The sequence below is a fragment of the Sciurus vulgaris genome (genome assembly GCF_902686455.1).
Source record: "Sciurus vulgaris genome assembly, chromosome: 10".
NCBI lineage: Eukaryota > Metazoa > Chordata > Mammalia > Rodentia > Sciuridae > Sciurus > Sciurus vulgaris.
The window spans coordinates 75,939,175-75,965,553 of NC_136470.1; the positions used below are offsets into that span (position 1 = coordinate 75,939,175).

The 26,379-nt window shown below is 35.7% G+C and overlaps 1 protein-coding gene across 1 annotated transcript; it reads right to left on the reverse strand.

The window, feature by feature from the left end:
- Nucleotides 1–4,223: 4,223 nt before the first annotated feature.
- Nucleotides 4,224–26,329, reverse strand: FYTTD1 (forty-two-three domain containing 1). Its single transcript, XM_079156269.1, has 9 exons — nt 25,878–26,329; nt 21,637–21,765; nt 14,939–15,087; nt 12,740–12,852; nt 11,051–11,147; nt 10,588–10,649; nt 8,639–8,713; nt 7,496–7,622; nt 4,224–5,296 (listed from the first exon to the last, which is right to left on the reverse strand). The coding sequence occupies exons 1-9, from the start codon at nt 25,978–25,980 to the stop codon at nt 5,198–5,200; spliced, it is 954 nt and encodes a 317-aa protein (XP_079012395.1). The 5' UTR covers nt 25,981–26,329; the 3' UTR covers nt 4,224–5,197.
- Nucleotides 26,330–26,379: the final 50 nt, after the last annotated feature.

Genomic DNA, 26,379 nt, shown 5'->3' on the forward strand with positions numbered 1-26,379 from the left:
AAGGAAGGCTACCGTAGCAAGATGGCAGATCACCCCTGGGTTCAATCTCCAGGACCACAAGGGAAAAAAGCACTATGGGGATATGGGGAAAATGAAGATGCTATATATACTATTATGTGAGAAAGGATGTCAGGAAAGATAGATCAGGGAGTAATTTTGAGATGCCTAAGGACCTGAGGTTTCAACTATCAAGATAATTTAGAATATAAGGGAATTCTATCTCCTTAATCTTCTCCAAAAAATGATAGCACTTTATGAGAATAGTAAAGGAGTCTTTGGAGGGAAAAGGCAGAGGGATCATGAACTTAAATTATTTCCATGCATGTATGAGTTTGTCAGAATGACTCCAATTACTATGTATAATAACCATTAAGCTCTTAAAAAAAAAGAAAAAAGAAAAAGAAAGAAAAGTAATGGAGTCTTTGTAGGGAGCTCACCAGAGTCTAGTGATGAAAAGTGACAAGATGGTTACAAATAGGCTGTGAACAAAAGTGCTATAAAGATCTATAGCTTATTCAATTATTGCTGTAGGGGCAGAAGCTGAAAAAATACACAGTGGGTGTTATTCAGTCTTAAGAATTGGTAGAGTAAACTTCCCTGCTTCATTTCAGCCTGTTTTACAGGCTGGAAGTTAACTCATTCAGTATCACAGGCAAAGGTTTCACTCAAATCTCATTAGCTCTTTCCAGCTCTGCATCTCACTACATCATGCAGAAATAAAGTCCTTTCCTGCCTTCTAGTCATTAGAAATATATTATGTCTTTTAAGACATAGGAACACTTAGATTAAAATCTTGGTAAATCCCATTCTTTTTCAATGTAACAAATAAAAAGCACTAATGATTGATTTTTAAAAACTTTATACAAGAAAATTCAAGATAATGTAGTTGGGTTTAGTGGCACAGACCTGTAATCCTAGGGACCTGGGACACTGAGGTAGGAGGATTGCAAGTTCAAAGCCAGCCTCAGCAATTTAGAGAGGCCCTAATTAGCTTAGCAAGACCCTGTATCAAAATTAAAAATTAAAAAGGACTGGAGATGTGGCTCAGTGGTTAAGACCCCAGAGTTCAATCCCTGGTACCAAACACAAAAACAAAATATACTAGCATACCTCATCTAAATGCCCACACTCAGAACCAACTTTTATAGGCATTGCACTAACTTTTTTTGTCAAGCTTTTTGTTAAATTTCAGGTAGTAAAGTGACAGAGGTAAGAGGAGATACTGGGAATGTGCAATTTCCAAGCAAATATTCTTTAAATCCCTACTAATGGTTCACAATAGTCCAAAATACTTGTCAAATGCTTGGAGTTTATTGAAGTGTCCTTTGCAAAAGACTAGCGAGGCATGGTTGTGCACCACTGTAATACCCATCACTTGGGAGGCTAAAGCAAGTTTGAGGCCAGCCTCAGCAATTTAGTCAGTCTCTTAGCAACTAGCAAGACCCTGTCTCAAAATAAAAAGAGCTAGGGATGTAGCTCAGTGGTAAAGCACTCCTAGGTTCAATCCCTAGTACCTGCCACCCCCGCCCCCCAAAATGAAAACAAAAAAAAAAAGGACAAAGACTAACTCCTAATTCATGTGTCCAAAAAGAACTCTTTTTAAGGGAAAGTTCAAATCACATGCTTGATATTTTTTTCAAATAGTAAAAAAAAAAAAAAAAAAAAAAAAAAGCCATATAATTCTGGTGAAAGTTGAAAGGTCTATTGATCAGGAAAAGAAGAAATTATTTTCTGCTTTAATATTGCCTGCATTTGTAACGTATGAATTCATTCTCTGTAGTGCAAGAGAGCTATTTTCCCTATTATGTCTTTTTCTTAAAAAATTTTAATTGTCATGGGATCTTTTATTTTATATATTTATATGTGGTGCTGAGTATCGAACCCAGGGCCTCACACATGCCAGGAAAGCATTCTACCAAGCCACAACTCCAGCCCCTATTATCTCTTTATAGGAAAAAATAAACAAACAAACAAAAAACAGAATTAACCTGTAAAAACAAAAATTACCCTGCAATTGCATATATTAAGTGAATTACAAAGCTACTGGCTGCAACTTAAAATAAATTTAGCTAACAAAAACATTTTATGTTTTGCTTCTAATTAAAATTGTGGTGGAAAGTTCATGCTTATTTAAAAAAATACATAATGTCTGATTAGAACACTAACCTTTTCTAATAAGTTTCCCTAACTCAAAATACCAAAGTAATAAGTATTGGTCAACATTGGTAGAGGAAATTTACTTACTATGCTACAAATGCTAAAATATGGCTATTACTAACTCTTAGGTATCTGACAAGCCACATACCACTCAACTACTTTCTGCTGCTATTCAATTCAAGAAGCAGTTTATTATCAACTGAGAATTATAAGATCTGAGGCTCAACACAATTGCCGCATTCAATGGAATATGTTGGGTCTCACTTTATTAAGATGTAAAAAGAGGAATAAAACTGGATGATCTCTAAAGACTCATCTAGTCTAATACTGTTCATTTTATGTAATTTGATTTTGTTCTATCAATTACTCCTGGATACCTCCTATACGAGCTATGAATGAAATGGTCAAAAAGCAGTTAAAGGGAGGTCAACAGAAGAGACTAGATTGATTTGCCAATTTAGCTGGTAGGTAACTTTTCAGTTCCTAAAAATTGTAAATAAAAGTTCTTCACAAATGAACTGGTAAGTAACTTTTCAAATCCTAAAAACTATAAATGTAAATAATTATTACAAAGTTTTTTGTAATACGACACAATCTAAAAACCACAACTCAATCTTCATAGCTAAGAATAAACCATGTGAAACCTGTTACATTTTATTTGTTAAAAATGAACAGCTTCAGAATAGATCTAAATGTAACTTTTCCAAAAAACACCAAAAAGTACAGTGTAAAGCACCTCCTCATTAAATACAAACTTCGTTTTGTGATGCACTGCATCAATGTTTTGCATACACCTTGATGCAAAGGAAATTTTAAATTGCATCCTGTTAAAATAAAAACAAAACAAAAAAAATCCCAAAACTTTAAGAACTGAACAAGGATGACTACAATGACATTCCAAGAAAGGAAATTTTCTTTCAACATTGTATGTTTTGTTTATATCCAACATGTTAGCACTCAAAGAGTTTTAATTTAGGGATACCAAAGACAAAATTTAAATTAAATTACAGATGCATGAATAACAAGTTTAATATACCAGAACACTTTGTTATTTGATGCACTTACTTTCAACATCTAGGGCAATTCTTAAGGTTTTTCAAAAAAAATGGCATTAATAATACCTCTACATAATAATATTTAAAATAACAGAAAATGAGAATATTTTTATACCGTTTTCTGACAAACTGTTCTAAAGACAGAAAGCTCGTGCTCAGTTGTTTTTCCTTTACTTTAAATAAGCTACCAGCAAATCTAAACCAGTTTAAAACGTATTGTTCCTGGATCCAATGTAAGTATGCCAATTGGCAAAAATGTTTTGCAGTGAGTCCTTGGCCTCTGTGAAAAGTATCGAATAGCTACGGAGAATCAAGTTTATTTTCAAATTCTGTGACTGGTTTCCAATAATCCCTTATCAAGTAGAAGTACTGGCAGAATACCAGATAGTAAGGATCAGATTTAATTCTTTGGTATAAGCATGAAACTGTTACTGATAGCTTCCCATGACTAGCATAAACCAGTAAGTAACCCAAGGAGCATGAGACAATGATGTGGTGTGCAATGCAAGTGAGGCAGAAGTGATAACCTAAACGTTTTGTTTTACAGGAAAAGTCAACACTAATAATATATGCCAGAGACACTTAATACCTCCTTAGAGGTTTGAACATCAAAGGAAACCAAAAGGTCAAGTTTCAAAATGACCAAACTTCTAAACTTATAGCTGGAATATTTTGCTGGATTTTGGCATTTTACTGTAATTTATAGTATATAACTAACTGAGGACTCAGCACTATCTTGGCACCACAGACTAACTCCCTCCACCCCTCCAGAGTAGGGAAAAAACTCTCCCCATATATGTTTGAACTTTATATCATACAGGAAATCAGATTGAAAGGTATACAAGGTTATAATGTAATTCTATTGCAATTATGCATTTTTTCTTTTGTTACATATACAGTATATTTTTGTTTTTGGAGTTACAAACTTTAATTTAGCAGGCTTTCAAGTTTATAAATTTTAACTTTTTGGGAGCTCCAGTGGCGCAATCGGTTAGCACACGGTACTTATAAATTTTAACTTTTTGAATAAGAAAGTGTAGGATTTTATGGCTATTAACTTTTATATCCAAATATCTAAAGTACTCAATTCATTTTTAAAATTATAGTTCCTTTAATATCATTTGTCAAAGAATTTGTGGACATTAGTGAGACTTCACTAAATCCAAAGAGTATACCTATGACCTGGGTTTTGAAGTTTTTCACTTAAGTTTCTGGTCTTCAACTTGCTACTTTCTTTCATTAAATGTTTTCTTCATTTAATAAAACAGAAAACTACCAGGTTTTTACATCAGATCTTCTTCAATGCCCTATGAGTTAACTTTGTAAATATGCACTTATAGCCTTGAAACACCAATATTTTAAACTGAGAATAAGGCCAAGAGCCACATTTCTTGTTAAAAGTTCATCACTAAAGATTTACAACTCTGGGGGTTTAGTCTAACACTATCTGAAAAATGAACCAAGTTCCAAATATTTCCATACATCTTAAAAGCCAAAACTGAAATTCTCATAAGATTTTTAAAAAATATATCTTTTGAAGAAAAGGCAACTGCACTTATTACATTAACACTATTAAAGGATAAGTGACAGTAACAAAGGGACCTACTCATATTTCTGAAGACCAATATTCACCATGGTGAAGTCTAAAAAAATGGGCAAAAGTGATGAGATCCTAAATACCACTATCATAAAAATAATCAATTTCTATTTTTCTGTCTTCCTTCTGCTGCATGAGGAACCAAAGAAGTAAACAGAATTGTTCTGTATGGGCCAACCATGACATCTTTAAGAAGAGATAGGTATATTCCCTGTTACTTTTTTTCAGGGCATTATTTTATACATGTTTAAAAAAAACTTCAAAAATAAGAGTTATTTAGCCTTGTGAATATTTTGAAGTAAAGTTTCTTGAATTTCTGTGACGAACTCTTCAAGCAATCCAACTTTTCAACCAGAGTCATCACTTGAAAGTTCCTTTGACGTGTGATCTATCCTACAGTTACAAAGCGGCTTCCTCCTTTGTTGAATGTCAGAGTGGCTCTTTGTTCCTTTAGGATCCCAAACCGTTCATTCAAAGTCATCCCTGTCTGTAGAAAAGAAAAAAGAAAATTACTTGATGGAAAGGCATATTTTCTTTGTAACAATAATGTGATCTTATGACTGATTAATAGTAACAGTAACAACTGTTAGTTAACATTCTGAATGTTCACGTGTATGATTTCATTGGATCCTAACAAAAAACATGAAACAGGTGAAGTTAGCGAGGGTTAGGTAAAAAGGTAGTTTAGCTACCTACTAACAGCTTCAGAGTTTAAACTGGCAATCTGACTCAGAAACCCCTATCTCCAAAACAATCAAAATGTTCACATTACACACCACCAAAAACACACATACATCTATATTATAAAGCCTACAAGTCATATACTCAAGATATTTCTATATGAATTAATTTTCAGGCTCTAGAAACACTGCCACCAACTTTAATGATGTCTCTGATAGAAGTAAGAGTTGGGGATGTCTCTCAGTGGTAGAGTGCTTGCCCAACAAACTCAAGGTCCCAAGTTCAATCCCTGGCAAAACACACACACACACACACACACACACTAAATAAATAAATAAATAAATGTATTTTAAAAGGAAATAAATTTTTGATTTGTAAATATTAACAAATTATCTTGAATTTCTAAGTTTACTATAGAAATTCAAATAAAATCTGGTTTCTATTTAACAACTTACAAAATGTTCCCAAACTGAATGTCACAAAATAAAATAAAAAGAAGTAAGTTTGACCCAGTTTTATTTTTTTACTGGGGATTATACCCAAGGCCTTGTACATGCTAAGTATGTACTTTATCACTGAACTACACCCCCAGACCAAATTTTTGTATATATTTATCTTTAATTCCAATTCTTCTCTCTTTTTTTTTTTTTTTTTTGTTTTTGGTACCAGGGATTGAACCTAGGGGCACTTAACCACTGAGCCACATCCCCAGCCCTTTTTAAAAAATTTTTTCTTTTGAGATAGGTTCTTGCTAAATTACTAAAGTTGGCTTTGAATTTGAAATCCTTTTGAATATGCTGGGCTTCCAGGCATGCATCACCATGCCCAGCCCAGATTCTTATTTCAATGGATACCAAAATAACACATGAAGTCCAATATTCATTCATAATAATAGTTCTCAACAACTTAGGAACAGATAGAAATTCCCTCAATTTGATAAAAGGAATCTCTGAAAAACTTGACTAACATCATACTTAATGCTGAAACATTTAATGCTTTTTCTTCAGGCTCTGAACCAGGCAAACACACAATGTCCTACTACTTCAACACTGTGATTCTAGTCATTATAACAAAGCAAGAAAAATAATTAGTTTAAAGATTATAAAAGAATATGGAGACTGACAGACCATTTATGTGGAAAATTCTAGGGACTCTACAAATCCATTACAAAAGTAAGAGCACAAGAAGCAAGTTTAATACAAAAATTGTCAAAACAGTGAGATATAAATTCACACTCCCTAGGATGGCTAGAACCAAAAGAAAACATGCCAAGGATGTAGAGAAATTTAGAAACCACATATACGCCAGTGGAAATGCAAAAGAGCACACACAGCTACCTCTTTGGAAATAGCAGTTTCTCAAAAGGCTAAAAAAGGAGTTACCACACAATCTACCAAATTTCTCCTACGTATAGGAGAAAATGAAAAACATGCTCATACAAAAACTTCTACACAAATGTTCAAAGAAGCATTATTTCATAATAGCCAAAGAACAGAAAACAACCCAAACATCCATCATTAATGAATGAAAAAATAAGATGTGGTATACACATATGATGAACTTCAAACAATAAAAAAGGAATGAAATACTAATATGGATGCACCGTAAAAGCATTAATGTAAATGAAAGTGCCAGCCACAAAGATGAACAGAATTACAATAGATACTTTATACTTCAATTCGTGAAATGCCAAAAATGGGCAATCCACAGAGACAGAAAGCAGATTAGTGGTTACCTAGAGTTGGGGTGTGTGTGTGTGGGGGGGTTTAGAACATCCTTTTTAATTTGCTATTCAGCTTTTTTTTTTGTTATTAAAATACTGTCAGGAGGTGGGGTTGTGGCTCAGTGGTAAAGCACTTGCTTAGCATGTGTGAGGCACTGGGTTCGAGTCTCAGCACCACATATAAATAAATGAACAAAATAAAGGTCTATCAGCATCTAAAAAATATATTTAAAAAAAAAACTGTGAGTGAAAGGTCTGAAGAAATACAGAAAATCTTTTTACCTGTTTTCCAACACTATTTATGTCAAATTGTAGAGGAACACCTTTAGGAACTTTCTTGACATCAGATTGCTCCCGTTTTGTCAAGAAAGAAGGTACAGCAGTCCGAGTTAATCGTGGTTTCTGAGTTCTATTAGAAAAAAATTTAAATTAACTTAATTAATTAAATTAAAAGAAGATAAATCATTTGGTACTTAAAATATCTTAACTTATGAACTTGTTCAAATGTACTAAGGTTATCTTACTGTGTTCTTAAAAAAAAGTATCTGGTCCATGACTACAGAGATTAAAATTTATTCTTTTTCATAGAATGCCCTTTTAGGTAGAATGAGAAGGTTTTTAATGATTTCAAATGATTGGTGATATTCAAGTCTTGGTCTTCTACTAAAATACAGTCACCTATAAGCTCTTAGAGAACCATCCAACATTCTTTTAATTTTAATCATTAAGATGGCAAAAGGTCAGAAGCTCCATAAATCTAGAAAGTTTACAGTTGAATAAATATAAGGAAAAGATAAACTAAATTAAGTTTATCTAGAAAAGAGAATATGCCACGAAGGGTTTAAAGAGAAGATAGGTCCATATGGTCTGAAAAGTAGACCTCCAAAATAGAGGGGAAGAAGTGAGTAATAAGTACGTGCAGTATCATCTCATTTATCATAAATACATTAAAAATATACATTTGTTTTTAAAATAAAAATATAAAAGAAGCTGAGGGTAGCTACACATGCCTGTATATAATCCCAGCTACTTGGGAGGCTGAGGTAGAAAGATAGCAAGTTTGAAGCCAGCCTTGGCAACTCAGTAAGACACTGTCTCAAAATAAAAAACTAAAAAGGGTTGGAGGTGCAGCTCAGTGGTAGAGGTCCTCTGGTTTCAATTCTTAGTACTGTAATAACTAATAATAATAATAGAAACTGTTAACAAGGGGGTTTTTGGGGGTTACAGAACCAATAATGAAGAGAATTATTTTACTTTTAACTGTACACTATATTATTTCCAACTTGTATCATGTGTATTACTTTATCCTTGTATCTCACTTTCTCCCAAACTGGGCATCATATTCTAAGCACAAGTCCAATACTTTTCTGTTATCTCATATGCTAAGAGTGTTACAACTCTTGTAAAAAGAAAGAAAAGACTTACACTGGGCATTGCACTGCTCCAGGATTGTCAATGGATACAGTTAAAATTCCTCCATTTGTGGTGGAAGTACGCCATCTAGTTTCAAAAACAAAAAAATTTCATTAAAATGGAAGTTTATAAATCCTGTATTTCTCATATAAAAATACATTATCTATTTTTTTTTTTTGGTGCTGGAGAATAAACCCCATTGACATCTACATTATATTCTGTTTCCAAATTAACCTCATATATGCTAAGCAACCATTCTACCACTCAGCTATAACCCAGCCCCCAATATACATTTTAGAAGTAGCCATTATTTTATGCCTTTTTCCTTCAGGTTTTAAGAAATACAGATACTTCTATATAACAAATAAGCATCTTGGGTATAGAAACAGGGCACTTGAATTTATTAGCTAGTATCAGTGTAATAAATATATCATATTTTTAAAAAATAAAAAACAGAGGGCCTCTAATGAAACCCAAGTCTCTCAACCCAGTAGCCTCCTTCCCATTCCCACTCAACAGAAGCAGCATGTATGATCTTTTCTATTTTCACTGCTTACTGATAACTTTCAGTTCACTAAAAGAGACGTTCACGTAGAAAAATCTTGCTATGATCATCATCAAATTATCCTTCAGTTTCCCTACCAGTAGGATATATCATTATTTTAAATCTCCACTTCTTTTAGTAGTGCCTTTTGGAACCCCCTCCACTTTATGAGGGAACACTCCTTCTAATCTTTCTTTTGACCTTTTCTCTCACTATCTTCCATTTTTTATCAGCTCTACTTTTGTATTAACATTTGTGAAAATTGACATCTACATTATATTGTTTCCAAATTAACCATTCTATGCTTTGTCTACAAATTGAACCTCAAATGTCAAAACAAACATAACTTATGTCATTATTATGTTAATATGGTTCTCTGCAATAGCAATTAAGACTATTAATTCTTTCTTATGTTTCCAGTGTCATACCATTTGTATTAAAGAATGCTAGAGGGGTGGGAGGAGTGGGGGGAGGGAAGAAAGAAAAATAACAGAATGAATCAAAAACTATTACCCTAGGTAAATGTATGACTGATTACACAAATGGTATGCCTCTATTTCATGTACAGAGAAACAAGATGTATCCCATTTGTTAACGATAAAAATAAATTAAAAAAAAAAAAACTGTGGTATATATACACAATGAAAAAAAAAAATGCTGCCAGCATTAGGCTCAAAAAATCATGCCTTACTACACTTGGTGTCATATTTGGACCATGACCACATTTTATGTTTTAATTTCCAAAAAGTAACCATAATTTTTAACAGTTTAATCTCAAAACATGATAATTACACAGTGTTACAACACACATTTGGGGAGTGCAACAGACAGAAACAGATTTTTGGATACAGGGAAAAAAGATTATGGTGAAAGAAAAATGTTCTATTGTTTTCAAAGTTTTACAAATTTTATAAAATTTCTACTAGATTTTCTTCTATTCATATAAAAGCAGTTATGGGGGGGGAGAAGCAAAAAGTTATTTTATTAAAGTGAAATAACAGGCAATGAAGACTTAATACCCTTATTTATCTGGTGCTAAAACTATCACAACAATGATGTGAAAACTCAAAAGTGTTTGAGGGGAGGGGGCTGTGATAAGGATGAACTCCTACTGCTGTTAAGAGAACACATTGGGGTCTGGGGTTGTAGCTCAGTGCTAGAGCACTTGCCTAGCATGTGTGAGGCACTGAGTTTGATTCTCAGCACCACATATAAATAAATAAAATAAAGGTCTATTGATATCTAAAAAATATTTTTAAAAAGTAAGGGAAAAAATAAATATAAAATAGGATTTTTTGGGGTTTAATTTCATTTTGGGTCTCATTTAATTTCTTTCAGACTGGGGCATATGGTAAATGGAGTAGCTAGTGTTCTGTGAATTTTAAAATGACAACTTCAAAAACAAATTGAAACTTACTGACGAGTTCTCTTTGCTACTACATCGTCTAGCAGTTGTTCTGTATTCAACTGGGCCTGAACCTAAAAGAGGAAAAAAAAAAAAAAAGCAGTAGATCCCTAAGAATTTGAATCCAAGCAGCTACCATGCACTACAAAACTTTATAACCCAGTGTGGCACATGTGTGAGTGCAGGAGAGGGGTCTGTGCTATACTGAAAACACCTCTCTGTTGGGGGTTACTGTATTAGAACAAATGGCATATATAAAGTAATTACTAAATAATAAATTAATTCTTATAAGAAGTTGCTACTGAGGGTAAGAAAAGAAGAAATGTAACAAAGAACTAACCTAAAGTTGTTTCCCAAATCCCAAATGTAATCTCTGCCTTAACCAAGAGCCATGTCAATGAAAGGCTTCTCTTTGGGTAAAAAGTAAAGGCTTCTCTTTGGGTAGAAAGAAAACACCATCAGGGCTTTTTAATACCTTCAGGCCTCTTCTAAAAAGGAAAGTTGCCTGACGAGTGTCCTTCTGATGGCTTAATTTATTTCCACTCCTGGTAAAATTAGCTGGGATGTTATTTCTGCAACAAAAACAAATATATTATGAGTAATCTCAGACACTTTACTTTAAAATATCTTGAGAAAAAATAAGCAGGAATAGTTAAATTCATAGGCTGAAAACTTGATGAATGTAACAAAGACTTCAAATTGTTTACTTATTTACAAGAAGCTATTGAGATCTGATTTACAAATATCTCCTACAGCATATCACATAACAAACTGGCTAATTTTGAACTAATTGGTCTTCCAAACATTCAATTCTCCAATATTCCACCAATATTCCACCTGTTGTCTTAAGACATTTACAAGATTATATTTTAATGCTATTTCCTGTTTATAAATTTGGTGAAAATGTAAATTTACAGATTTGTTTATAGGATTAGTAAATCACATCTAAGCATATTCATGTCAAACTGAAAACCAAACATAAGACTTAAACTTTCCTCCTCCAGCTTTCTCTTCCTAACTCAGAAACCTTTATATATTAATCTGAAACACAGATATATTCTTCCACTTTCCATTGTTTCAGCCCAGAAAAACGTACTTCATAAATTACATTTGACTTGATTTTCATCACTTCCCTTCTATTTTCTATAGAAAGTTGGTGAAGTATGATAAAACAAAAATTCTTATTTATCTACTACATAAACAGGTGCTTAATAGGCTACCTAATCCTACTTTCAGTGTTAGAGGTTTGAATGCAAAATTTCTTTAGCTAGCCCAATTAACATGTAAGTCTCATAAAAAACAGGATCTTATTTGATTTGAGAACTTCCCTTTCACAAAAGGTACTACCAAATGATCCTCAAAATGAAAGTTAAGTGAAATTGCAATTCTAGCCATTCCATTTATTTGAAGATCTCATTCTAGATTTTGTTTTGTTATGAATTATCTTCTATGAGATAAATAAATGGTATTGGACACTGAAAAAATAAGGTAACTTCATAGCTTATCAGCTTCATTTCTGTGTTCTTTATCCTTACAGAGAACAGAATGCCATAACAGGTCATAACTTTTATATTTGTGTTATTTCTTTTAATCTAGTATGAAAATAATTTCAGCTTTTTCCACAAGTAATCCATATTACGTGTTTTAGTAAGACACACAAGACTGAATAATCAATTCAACTTTCAGAATTCCCAATTTTGAATAATTCTAATTGTGGTGTTAGAAATTTTACCAAAATGATCAGTTTTACAATTTTATTCTATGTGTCAAGAAAGATAAAAAAGAAGAGTGATGCTTTTAAAAAAATCTATATTAGTTCATGTCACCAATAATACTGTGTCTAAGAAATAAGGAAGCTAGTACTAAATGCTTCCGCGTAGGATTTCAGGTAAGATATCTCAAATATCTGTCTTGAAAATGACAAGAATCGAGCCGGGGCTATAGCTCAGTGGCAGAGCACTGGCCTAGCACGTGTGAGGCACTGGGTTTGATCCATAGCACCACAGAAAAATAAACAAGTAAAATAAAGGCATTCTGTCCATCTACAACTACAAAAAATTTTTTTTAAATGACAAGAATTGCTGTAAATGTATTTTTCTAAACTAAAAGAAGTATTTATTAATGTAGGACACAATGCATCATTTACTTGTATCCCAGTACTTACTTTCTGTTTAACTGGTTAGGTCTCTTGAGAACCGCAACGGGTTTCCTTTGCACTTCATTCTGTCTGAGAAGATTTGCCTTCCTTTTTAACACTGGAAAATATCGTTCTATATTCTTTCAGAAAGAAAGAAACTATATTAATCAGATTGCTTTTTGTTAATAAACTCTACTACAATAAACGTTTCTTATGTAAAATGGACAGAGACTGACAACTGCTTGGATCTATAAATAAGGGTGATGGAGACACTAAAATGACTTAAAAATTTACAAAGTGATTGAAAAGATAATAGCCATATTATACTTAAAATCCTTGTGGTACTCTGGGGGATGTGGTGGTGAGATGTGATTCTGGAGTTCAAGAAAAGAACCAAAAGAGATGAAAACTATGGAATAATTTATATAAATGTGATTCTAAGTGCTATGGTTTGGATAAGTGTCCTTCTCAAGGTCCATGTGTTACAGGTGACCCCAGGATATTGCTACTGAGAGATCATGAAAATTTCAGGAGGTAGGGCTTACTGAGAAGTCCTTAGATCATTGGAGGTGTGCCCTTGAGGAGGACTATGGGTCCTAGGCCTTTCCTCTTTGCTTTTTTGGTCATGAGGTAGGCAATTTGCCCTGCTACATGCTTCTGTAGTGCTTACCTGCCAAAGGCCCAAAGCTATGAGTCCTGCCCTCCCAGTCTGGGACTGGAATCTCCAAACTATAAGCCAAAACATACCTTCTTTATTTATAAGTTAATTATCTCAAGATATTTTGTTATAATAACAAAAAGCTAACATACTAAGTGAAGGGATAAGAGAGCCAAGTTCCAAAATAAATATGTGAAAAAGAAAAAAACAGAAGTTATAACATCAAAGAAGTTGAAGTTGAAATGGTTAGAGGGGAAAAGAGGAAAAGTCAATATCATAAAAAACACGAGTGAATGAAATGTCCACTTTTCTTTCCTTCACATACTAAATTAAATCCACCATTAAAGCCTAATTCAGGTTTCCACATCTTGCATGAAGACTTCTTTAAAGTCCTGACCATGTGGACTGTATCTTACACCTTACTGGATTCCCCTATATTTTAAGCATATGAGAAATGCTTCATAACATCCACAGACTACACAAGGTAAACAACAAAGTCTTCCTTTTCATAAACATTTAAAAGTAAATGTAAAATCAAGGATAAAGACTATCAAGAACATAGGAGAAAAGTCACATCAGTAGACTGATGGTCTACTCCAAGCTTTGTATTTGTCTTTAATAATAACACAAAGGGCTGAGTGTGGTGGTGCATGCCTGCAATCCACTGACTCGGGAGCCTGAGGCAGAAGGATCAAGAGTTCAAAGTCAGCCTCGGCAAGAGCAAGGCACTAAACAACTCAGTGAGACTCTGTCTCTAAATAAAATACAATAGGGCTGTGAATGTGGCTCAGTGGTCAAGTACCACTTAGTTCAATCCCCAATACCAAAAAAATAAAAAATAACAACACCAAGGACCATCTTCCATGATGTTGTCATTGCATGTAATTTTCCTTCAAAGTATCTGGCACATTATAATTATTATAATAATGGTGATAACTTTATATCTTGAGTTTACTAAACACAAAGACTTATTTTTCTTGTCCTTTTTCCTTAAATAATACAGTAAAACAATTATTTACATACCATTTATACTGTATTAGGTACTATAAACAATTTAGAGATTATTTAAACAGGAGGATGTACGAAAGTTACATGTAAACACTATACCATTTGATACAAGGGACTTAAGCATCTACAGATTTTAGTATTTGAGAACCAATTCTCCACACATCTGGAGGGATGACTATTTGAGAATGTGGAAATTTAGATAGTCTTCATGACTAGAAATTATTTTTATTTATTAAAATTTTTACATAAGCCCCCCAAAACTGCATAAAAAATAAAAATCAGCTGAGCATGGTGGTACATGCCTGTAATCCCAGTGATTTGAGAGGCTGAGGCAGGAGGACAGCAGGCTCGAGGTCAGCCTCAGCAATTCAGCAAGGCCCTAAGCAACTTATTAGTGAGACCCTGTCTCAAAATTAAAAAACGAAGCTATGGATTAGTGGTTAAGTGCCCCTGGGTTCAATCTCGGGTACCAAAAATTTTTTTTCTTAAACTTGTTCATAAAAGTATACGTATAAATAAAGGAAAAAGGTTTCTAACTCAGAATTAAGTCATCATTCTACCTTGTCACTTAGAGGTGGACGATTCATAGGACTAATCCCTTTTCGAATTCCTGTTGCCTTCCTAGCCGCAAGACCAGTGATAACTCCATAAGGACGTCTCTTTCCAGGTGTTACTCTTCCTCTACGGCTCAAACTAGCTTTACCGAAACCTGTTAAAGGAAAAGAAGACACAATTGCTAGACGTGGTGGCATGCCTGTAATCTCAGTTACTTGGGAGGCTAAGGCAGAAGGATCACAAGTTTGGAGCCTGGGAAATTTAGTGAAACCCTGTATCAAAAAAAAAAAAAAAAAAAAAAAGGGATGGTGATGTAGCGCAGTAGAGAATGCCCCTAGATCCAACCTCCAATACCCTAAAAAAGGAGAAGAAACAATATCAATTTAGGAATGCAATGGTGAGGGTCACAGGACACTCAACTGCTCAAGAGAGTAGATATGAGTATTTTCTTACTTATTATTTCCATATTCTTTTGACTTACACAAAATATTTCATTTTTTTAAGAGGGAACAAAAGTTCATTGGGAAGGGTTCTGTGGTTATATTGAACTTCAAAGCAATAGATGATTCTCACATATTCCCTTTAGCCTTCTCTTCTGTCACTACTTTCTCAACAGGACAATCTAGATTGTATCTGTGCATTGTGCACTAAACACAAAACCACTAAGCTCTGTGTGTGTGTGGCAGGAGTGCTGGGGATCTAACTCAGGACCTAGTGCATTCTACGCAAGTGCTATATCACTAAGCCAAATCCCCAGCCTCTATAGGTGGCTAACGAATTCTTGAATTACTACTAGACTGATGTTACAAATGATGTAAAACATTTCATTTGATTTTATATTAATTATATGTTTAAATAATATTTTGAATATACTGTGCTAAATAAAATCTATTAGTATGTGATTCACATTTGTTTCTATTAGATAGTGCTCATCTAGAGTAGAATCACTCACTCATCTCCCATTTATTACTGCACTGCCATCTGACTTCTTTACTATCAGCCCTACTGTACTCAAATTCTTTTTATCAAGTCTCCAATGAGCGTCAATGGGCATTATTTTAATTTCTGTGGCAGGTAACATTACTGTGTTTTTCCATCATGTATCTTACTGATTTAAACACTTTTTTCCTAATTACTAAAGACATGCTCACTGCAGAAATTCTACAAATATATAACATTAGTTTCAACTATACTTAAACAACTCAAAATTGACTAGTGCATGGCCAATACTACCAATACTACCATTTTGTAATGATAAATACCTAGAAGGTGAACTGAGTCAATCTTGTAGCAACTATAATTTTATATTCTATGTACTATCTTATAGCCTACATTAATACTATGCTATGAATATTATCCTATTTTTATATTCTTTTATTGCATTACTTTTTAATGGTACATTTGATCTAAGACATTTTTTACTAATAGATTCATTTGCTTCAGACATTTTTACGCGCATCCGTGACTATCTCCTCAAGACATAAGCTTCAAGAAGGTGAAATACCAGGTGAAAAAGTAAACTTTTTTTTTTTTTTGCGGTGCTGGGTATTGAACCCAGGGCCTCGTGCTTGCAAGGCAAGCACTCTACCCACTGAGCTATCTCCCCAACCTGAAAAAGTAAACTCTTAAGAATTTTTACTTGTATTGAAAAAAATCTCTTCCAGAATGAGTGCATTCATTTATATTCTGAAGAACTTAAGGTGCCACTTTTTCTCTATCACTGACAAGTATGAACATTACCATTCTTTTTTCTTTTAAATGTTTTTTTAGATGTTGATAGGCATTTATTTTATTCATTTATTTAAATATGGTGCTGAGAATCAAACCCAGTGCCTCACATGTCTAGGCAAGCACTCTACCACTGAGCTATACCCCAGTTCCGAACACTGTCATTCTTAATCTTTACTGCTTAGTCTTTGAAAAAAAATCTGCCTTATTTGGTAGTTTGATCACTAGTAAGAATAAACAATTTCCATGTGTTTTTATGGTCATCTGTATTCTTCCATTCATGACCTGTTATGTTCATGAGTCAATTTTCTGCTAATTTCCTTCAATTTTTTGATGGGGAATTATATTAATTTTTCAATAATTGACATCTTTATAGCTCTGTATCATTCAGGAAGATGGCATATCCTCCAACTTATAGAAGTCTTTATTTTGTCACTAATTGATTCAGCATAGCTCCCTTTTCTTTTCATAAGTTTTGCATGTTTCTTGTTAAACTTATACTATTTTATACTTCTTGTCAATTATAAAAAATATTATTTTCTAATAATTTTCATATTGTCATTCATGGCATTACGGAAAGCTACTGAGGTTTTAATCATCATTTTATAATTAGCTGTTTTACTGAAGTCAATTATTAATTTTTTAAAGATTTTTTAGTTGTGGTTGTCAATGGACCTTTATTTATTTGTTTTTATATGATTCTGAGGATATGGTCTTCCCTCTTCTAAAACTTATACCTCAGTTTTTAAAATTTTTCTTAAGGCAATATCTAGAAGTTTTAGAGGATCATGCCAAGTAACAACTGTGATAGAGGGCACTGTCACCTTATTTTGGGGGGAATGTCTTTATAATGTTATCTGATACTCTACATCTGAAACATGATAATAAGTCTGGCAACAAGAAAGTTTCATAGCTAAAAATGAAGTTAAAATATTTTTACTGTAGGATTTCTCAGGGCTAATGCATGCTATGATTCTCTAAGAGGGGGATGACTGCATATGTCAACTCTTGAAACTTTTTGTGTGCCGAGACCAGAGTTCAATAAGACAGTTATAAAAGCCTATGTTAAGATGACTGAACCACTTACCAATTTATTGCCTTTTAGCTTCCAATTCACCCATTACTGCCCTGCCTCTGACACTGGAAATTATTTTCTTATCATCTAGCATAATGTTAAGTTTTACCAGTAGAGGGCGCTGAAGAGAGTTGAGGATAAAGTGTGCTTCTCAAGGTGTATTCCTGTGGCATAGGACAACAAGTGATACCAACCCTCCCAGAATACATCAGGCTAATACTATGGTGAGGCCAGAAAGACAATATTGCACAAAATTTGAGGGATGTCTTAAATTTTGTGCCTTAGGCATCTGCCTAGTTCTTGGCCCTGTTTACTCCTCCAGTGAATTTAAGCTGGCCATCCCCATAGACAGCCTTCCAGTGAGTTCCATCAACATGGTAATTCGATGAACTTCTTTCTATCCAGAGGGCCATGGCCTCATCCTCCCCAAGGTCAGGAACTCAGAAGGAGGAAAGAGGAGTCTTCAAGATTTATTCCTTTCTCAGGGGCTGGGGTTGTAGCTCAGTGGTATAGCACTTGCCTAGCATGTGTGAGGCCCTGGGTTCAATTCTCAGCACCACATATAAATAAATAAAATAAAGATTCATTGACAACTAAAACAAAAACAAAAACATATAGATACAGATATAGATATACAAATATAAAAGATTTATTCCTTTTTCAGGTGTTCTGACTCAGTCCTAAAGATATTGCTATTAACTTTATAATTAGAAAAAAAGCAATAAAGACAAATTTTAAAAAATTTTAAATCAAATAACTGCTGTTTTGTGTATGATTAAACCACGTTAGGGAAACATGTACATTAACTCGAATCTATAACTTGCTATTTCTATTTGTATTAAACAATGAAACAGTTATCCCTTACTGTTTCTAGGCACCATGTTAAATACTTTATATTACTTAAGAACCTGAGGTTGATTCTAAAATCTCAATCTTGCAGTTGAGCAAAGTGAGGCAAAGAACAATGATTATCAAGAGGTCACAGGCTGAAAGAGCAGAGCTATGATCTAGGTGCAGGTGGATATGGCTCCAAAAACTGAATATATATCCAAACTGGGATATAAAAATTAAAGGGGAATAAAAGGCAGAATATAATCAATAATACACTTCCAAGGAGAAAAAACAACTATCATAGAAAAAGTAGGCTCTAGATTTGGTATTACAAAATGGGTAAGATATGAATAGGGAGAGAGACATGAAGATTTCAGGTTGGCATGATTAAGTACAAAGATATAGGCAACCACAGCATATTGAGGCAGTCTAGGGAAAAGGATAAAAGTGAAGGGACATGTTGAGTTCAAATCACACAGGGCCTGGAAAAGGGATAAAGAATACCATGACAAGGAATGAGGGGATCATTGTACTCACACTCAGAATACAACAACCTATAAGGAATACTTTGGAATGATTGAAAGAGGGAAACAGAAGGTGATAAGACCATTTCAGATGCTACTGTACCACTCAAACATGACATGATAAAGAACTGTGAGAGGAATGGAGAAATTTGAAAATATTCCAAATGAATGAATTAGTAGGCCAAAGAGAAAGATTAAAGGGAGAAGGAATTTGTTACAATGTTATGGCTTCAAGATCAGATGAGACTGATGAGAAAGTCTGTGACAGGAATAAAACTGATTAAAGGAATAAAAGAAAGTGGTAGAATACTATTCCTTGGTGCCTTCTATTTCTATTTGTTTATGGCACTTCTTTCCCATACGTATCATCCTTTTTCACTGTCTTCAGTTTCTCTCTTTGAAAACAACTAAAACTAGAGAGAGAAAATCTCTTTTAAATCCCTAATCCCTCCATGAATTTCTTTCACACATATGACATTTGTCAATAGTTTCAGAAGCCTATGGAAGGTAATTAAAGCCACAAGGGTGGAGCCCTAATGAATGGGATCAGTAGCCCTGTAAAAGGGACCCCAAAGAGTTCTCTATCCTTCATTCTGCCATGTGAGGTTATCACAAGACATCTGTAATCTGCAACCCAAAAGAAAGTCCTCACCAGAACCCAATGTCCGACCTACAGAACTGAGAAGTAAAACTTTTGAGGTTTATAAGCCACCTAGCTTTAGCAGCCTGAACTAAGTCACTGCTTCTGCTTCAATCTATTTAATGTATCACATCATACAGATTCAGGAAGTCTACTGTATGTTCCTGAGAATAAAAACACAGTTAAGATTCTAGTATAACAATAGTTTTGACCTTGAGGACCCTTGAGTTTTGGAGATTCCCTTGATATGCCCGGACAACATTTTGAGAACCACTGCTGTATAGCACTCTACTACTAAAGGACAGTTGGGTTGTTTTCAGAATTTATCAAATGTCCAAATTATATTTTAGGTATGGAGTTAGAAAGACTTCATTTGCTTATTTGTGCAACAATCAAAAATCTATAATGAGGGCTGGGACTGTAAGTCAGTGGTAGAGCACTTGCCTAGCACATGTGAGGCACTGGGTTCGATTTTCAGCACTGCAAATAAATAAAAAAATAAAAATAAAGGTCCATGGACAATGAAAAAAAATTTTTAAAAATTATAATGAGTATTTGCCAATACTCTCTGCTGTCTTTCCTCAAACCAATATCCTCACTGACATTACAATGTGGAAATCTAAACTGTTCCCAGCCAATTAGAATTTAAGACAATCCCATGTCTCTCTGCACATTCAGTAACAGTGGCAACTGTTCTATTTTAACCTGTCACATGTAAGCAGAGAATGAAACCAAGCACAAGCTCAATTTTATGATATCTAAGTTGTTGCTAGATATCATTTATATTGAGGCTCAGATCCTAACTCCCATAAAAGGGAAGTTTTTCTGATCCTTCATGGACCAGAGCATACTTCACCTTATCTGTCAAATTGTGCCTGATCTTTACAGTACAAAATCCCTATTTGAAGTCCTATAAAACTAACCAAAATTCTCTTATGACATTTCTCACACTTACCTTTTCTATCTTTCTTACTTCTGCTACTAGAACGTAATTTCTTAAGTGCAAAAGAACACAACTTTACACATACCCACCCATTAGCTCAAAGTAATTGGGCATTTAAAATATTAATGTTACTTTTGGTTTCAATAAACTCTAGTTACTTTAAAATACACAGCATACTTATTATATATATATATGTATATATATATATATACGTATATATAATACCACATATAAAAAATGGTACATTTAACATTTATAAAAAGTCTTTAAATATAAATCAATGAAATTACATATTCATTTGCTACAGTTAAATACCCTGCCATAAAATTTGGTGGTGCATGCCTGAAATCTCAGTGACTCGGGAGACTGAGGCAGGAGGATCTCAAGTTCAAAGCCAGCCTCAGCAACTTACTCAGGCCCTAAGTGACTCAGTGAGGTACTGTCTCTAAATAAAAAATAAAAATTGGCTGGGGACGTAGCTCAGTGGTTAAGCACCCCTGGATTCAATCCCCAGTACCAAAAAAATGAACAAAAAAACAAAAAACAAAAATCCTAGGTTTTAAGCATGTGCTAAAGACAGTAATGCTATAGGGCATCAGTGGGATCCAGAGGGAAGAAGGACAGAAAAGAGGAGGGAAATACACCATGAATTTTAAAAAATCATGGTATGAGTTAATATAAATATAACAGGAAATTCCACCTTTATGTATATGTAAAAAGCACTAATCAAACTAAGTGAATGAATGAGCAAAAGGAAGATCAGTAGAGTAGAGAAAGGAGAATAGGGGGAGGGAAGAGGAAGGGGAACTGTGACTGCAATGGAGTAATCAAATTCCATGCATGTATGACTTTGTCAAAATGAATCCACTTCCATGTATAATTATAATGCTCTAATAAAAAATATAGTATACTAAGAATCCACAAAAAATAGCATTTTATTAAAGCTTACTTTCAGAACTTACCAGAATTCTGCTGGATGCCCCACCGTACTCTCATCTTGAATTGCCGGGTACTAGTTTGCTGGAGTCGTCTATTTAGCCTTGGAAAATTCTGCTTCTTTCCTTCCTTTCGATTCAACTTGATAATATCATCTACAACAGAGGAAATGCCATAATTATTTTCATTTTAACTTACTGACTAGATTACTCAGTCTCTTTTTTTAGTTAATTTCCTATGTCCCTAACTTCTACTTTGAAAGCACTGCCATTAAGAGGTTAATAATGGTAAGATTAGAACCCAAATCAGTCATTTTGCTTGGTGTTCTGAAGAAAGTTTTTGTAGGAAAAGTTCAAATCAACAGCCCAAACAGATATACTAACAAATGAAAAATTCTATTGTCCATAGTACTTCTTTCCCTAGTGAATATAAATAAGCAAAAAGTCATTTACAAAAATTATTCATACCATGCTTATTGTCCATAACCACAGAAGTGTCCATTTTAACATGATAACCACCTTTTCTTTAAAACCATAAGCAGTCAAAAAATAAGTAAATCATTCAATCACAGACCAAAATTTCTAAATTCATCTCAATCCAAAAAATATTTATTGAGTATGCACTTTGCACAATGATTGTATATGTAAGGCTGTGCTGTAATAGAAACAACAAAAGTATAATATAGTCCCTGTTCTCAGTAAGTTTAAAAGTCTTGTGAAATAGATAAGCAAATAACAAATACAAAATTAAACACAAGTGCCATGATAAAGGTACAATATTTTTTAAAATGCTACTGGTTCACCTCCTCTAGCAAAGTCAAACAGGTTACTTTACTTTTCTTTCTATATTGACTTTTGTAATTTTTCTGCAAGCCTCGCTATTTTCAGAAAACACTTTCAAGCAACTCCAGGATAATTCATAAACATCACCTTGCACTAATACCACAACAGAACAATGTGAAGATCAGAACACTAAATGTACTCCAGATTCCTATTTATATCTGTTAAAGATTACTAAAAGCCAACAATACTTTTTTTTTTTTTTCAGGGTGGAGGGGTACTGGTGATTGAACTCAGGGGCAACTGACCACTGAGCCACATCCCCAGCCCTACTTTGCATTTTATTTAGGGACAGGGTCTCACTGAGTTGCTTAGCTCCTCTCTTTTTCTGAGCTGCTGAGATTACAGGAGTGTGCCACTGCACCTGGCAAGAATACTTATTTAAGAAACATTCAAACACTTTCTCCACAGTCCTAACTTCAATATTAACTTTAATGATTGATAAAGCAAATAAATCAAAGATTATGTTGTATATAATCAACTGCATAATAAAATTTAACAAAAGTTAACCTCAATTTTTACAAATTGCTTTAAATACAAAAAATCTACATGACTAGAATCATTTTCTAAGTCAGAAGGAAATGTAATAGATTATAAGGATCATTGCTCTACCTCACCCATCTGTAATCTTTAAGACTCTTAATCACATTCAAATAAATTTTCCTATATAATACTTTAAATCTCCCCAAAGTATTTTGTTGTCTTCCTGAGATCAATCTCCAAGCCCTGTTGTCAGTCAGCAGTGGTGGTGCCCACCTGTATTTCCAGTGGCTCAGGAGGCTGAAGCAGGAGAACTGCAAGTTCAAAGCCAGCCTCAGCAACTTACCAAGGCACTAATAAAGCGAGACCCTGCCTCTAAATATAATACCAAAAAAAGGGCTGGGGATGTGGCTCAGTTGTTAAGTGCCCCTGGGTCCAATCCCTGGTATGTATGTATGAATGAATAAATGTATAAACAAACAAACAAACAAGTAAAAGGTTTGTTAAAGTTAAAGACACCAGAGCTGAGTGTACTGCTCAAGGGTAATGCACAAGCTCAGCATGCAAAAGGGCTTCAAGGTCCCAGGTTTGATCTCCAGCACCACCAAAAAAAAAAAAAAAAAAATTAAAAGTTAAAGACACTAAGTTTGGAATTGTGGCTCAGGAGTAAAGTGCTTGTCTAGCATTCCTGAGGCCCTGGGTACAATCCCCAGTAAGTAAAAAAGAGGAGAAGGAGGAAAAACAGACAGCAAAAACCACTTTTTTTTTTTAAAGAAAAGGTTCATATCAAATATATGAACATGTTAAATTCTCAACAATCAAAAAGAAAATACTGTGAAGACATTACTTATGAAACACTACCTTCCTTTAACAAGTTGCTACTTATTCTTGACCAGGAGTCTATAAAGTCTCAGAACCTTGAGAATATACTCAAAATATGATTTGGTTAGGCACCATGGCATACACCTGTAATCCCAGCAACTGGGTAGAATGAGGCAAAGTTGGGCAACACAGCCAGACCCTATCTCAAAAAAAAAAAAAAAAAAAAAAAAAGAGAGAGAGAGAGAGAGACTGAGCTCTACTTTAACTCTCCACAGTGAAGACCAATTACCCCTCAATTCAGTTGAATATCATAATTACAAAGCAAAATACAAAAATTGCAAGCTTAAGAAATGTTAGTAATGAGAATACATAATTAACATTTCCCTACACCACCTGTAGCTTGAAGGTCTAGAGACAAACTGAAATCCTGGTCCCACCATTTTTGGGGCTTGCTCTATGACTTTGAGCAACTTAATTTTCCTATGCCTCAGGTTTCTGTAAACTGAATAACAACAATGGCTTACATATAGTGTGTATAAAAATAAAATACAGTGCTTATTGTTTACCAGGAACTGTTGTAAGCAGTTTGTACATGCATATTGACTCTTAATACTTAAAACAAACCTATGAGGTAGATAAACTGTTACTATCACCTTTAACAAAAGAGACACTGCCAAGTAATTTGCCCACAGTCACATGGCTGGTAAGTGGCACAAGAAGCGGGTCCCCACTTGAGACAGCGTGTCTCTGGATTCCATGCTGTTTATCACTAGGAGTATAATCCTCATGGGGTTATTATGAAGACAAACCAAAGCAGCTCATAAAAATGTCTAGTCCAGGGCCTAGCAGATAGTAAACAATAAATATTGCTATACACTTTCTTAGCTTTAGGTCAAGATTCTTCTTATCTTTCGAGCTTTCCACTGACTAACAGTAAGACAAGACTTGAAGGCAAGCATACTATTTCTGATAATTTAGTTAATTCCCACACTGGGTTATGACCTGTGGCAATCCTAGAAAACAAGAGTTCTTGACGTTTGACCAAGAACTTCCCAGATAAACCACAACAAAAGAGAAAAAACAAATGGAAAGAAATGTCGACTTAAAAAGAATGTTTCCAGGCCCAACACTATCCTAAATACCGTCCTTAGAAAGTTTACACCTCTAAATCCACTTAGGCATTTACTTTTCAAATCTCTGAAAAACTTCAGGAAAGAGAAAGAACAGGCAGACTTGACTACATACATCCAAAACCATAACTTGAATCCCGACAAAAGCGTAATTACTTTGGGACCAGCTAAGCCAAACACACAAAGAATGGTGCCTCGACAGTGCGAGACCTAATATTTTAACGGAACACCGATCCTGCTTTTCATGTCATCAGCACCAAGCCATGCCACCCTTCTCACTCGAGCGGGACCCCCCGCTTTACCTTGCTTCTCAGCGATCCACCGAAATCGCTCGGTTTTGCTTCCTTTTCCTAATTAGCTAATAACTTCGGGGCCAGGATAGGGAGAGTGCGCTTTCCCAGACACACGAACAGCAAGCATCTGACGCGGTCCTCGCCTCACCGTACTCTGACAGCCGCTCCAGGCGCCGGCAGAGCCAGCCGAGGCCTGGGCGGTTATGCCCAACAAGCCTCCTCGGGAACCACTCGCGCCGAGCGGTCACGGACCCGGCTGCGCTCTCCGAGCTCTCCCGAGAAAGCACAGCTCCCCGAGTCCCCACTCCCGACAACGCCCCCAGCGAACACGCTCCAGGGAAGCCCTCGGAGTTTCCCCGACAAAGAGCGGGGTAACCGGCGAGTGGTGGCGCCGCTCTGGGGAACACGAGGGCACGAGCGCCCCAGGACCCTCCAAACCTGCGGCCCGCAGCGCCCCCGCCCCACGGCCCCTCGTCAGACACCGCCTCCGCCGAGGGGGCGCCCGGATCCCTACGGCTGGACGCCGGCACCTGGCGTCTAGCCTGCGCTCCGGATTCCTCTGGGGACCCCAGCTCGGTTCCGCCCACCCCCACGAAAACTCGATCCGCAAACGCGGCCAACGGCCCCCTTCCCCCACAGACCGCGCCACTTGGTTCCACCCACACCTCCCCCCACTCCAACTCGGTCCAACTCGGCCCCTCACCCAAAGACATATCGATTTTGTCGAGGTTTTCGTTACTGCGGGCTTTCGGCGGCGGCGACGAGGTCGCGGTGGCTCCCACCAACCGGGTACCAAACCGGTTCATGGCTGGAGACGTCGCGCTGGAACAGTCAGCCGGGAAGGCCAGAGTCAGAGGCCTGCCACCTCCCACTCACGCACGCAGACTAGCTGCACCGAAGGAGCGCGCACGCGCGCTGGCGGCGTCCTCGCTCTCCCACCCGCGGCCGCGGGCGGGGGAAGGGGCTACCGAGACTAGCTGTCGGCCAGAGCGGCCCACGCCGGCCTCGCTCCTAGCGGCCCTTGCCGTCCGGGCGAGGCATTCGAGCCGCTACCCTGGGCGCTGCGGGGACGGCGGCTTTAACAGTTCGTCATTCGGCCCCAGTTGTGGCATGCTAGACCCTGAGCACCTCAAAATGTCATGTTCTAAATGGTACCATGATGCTCCGTGTCCATCGGTCCCTCCTGCTGCGGAAAGACCCCTTGT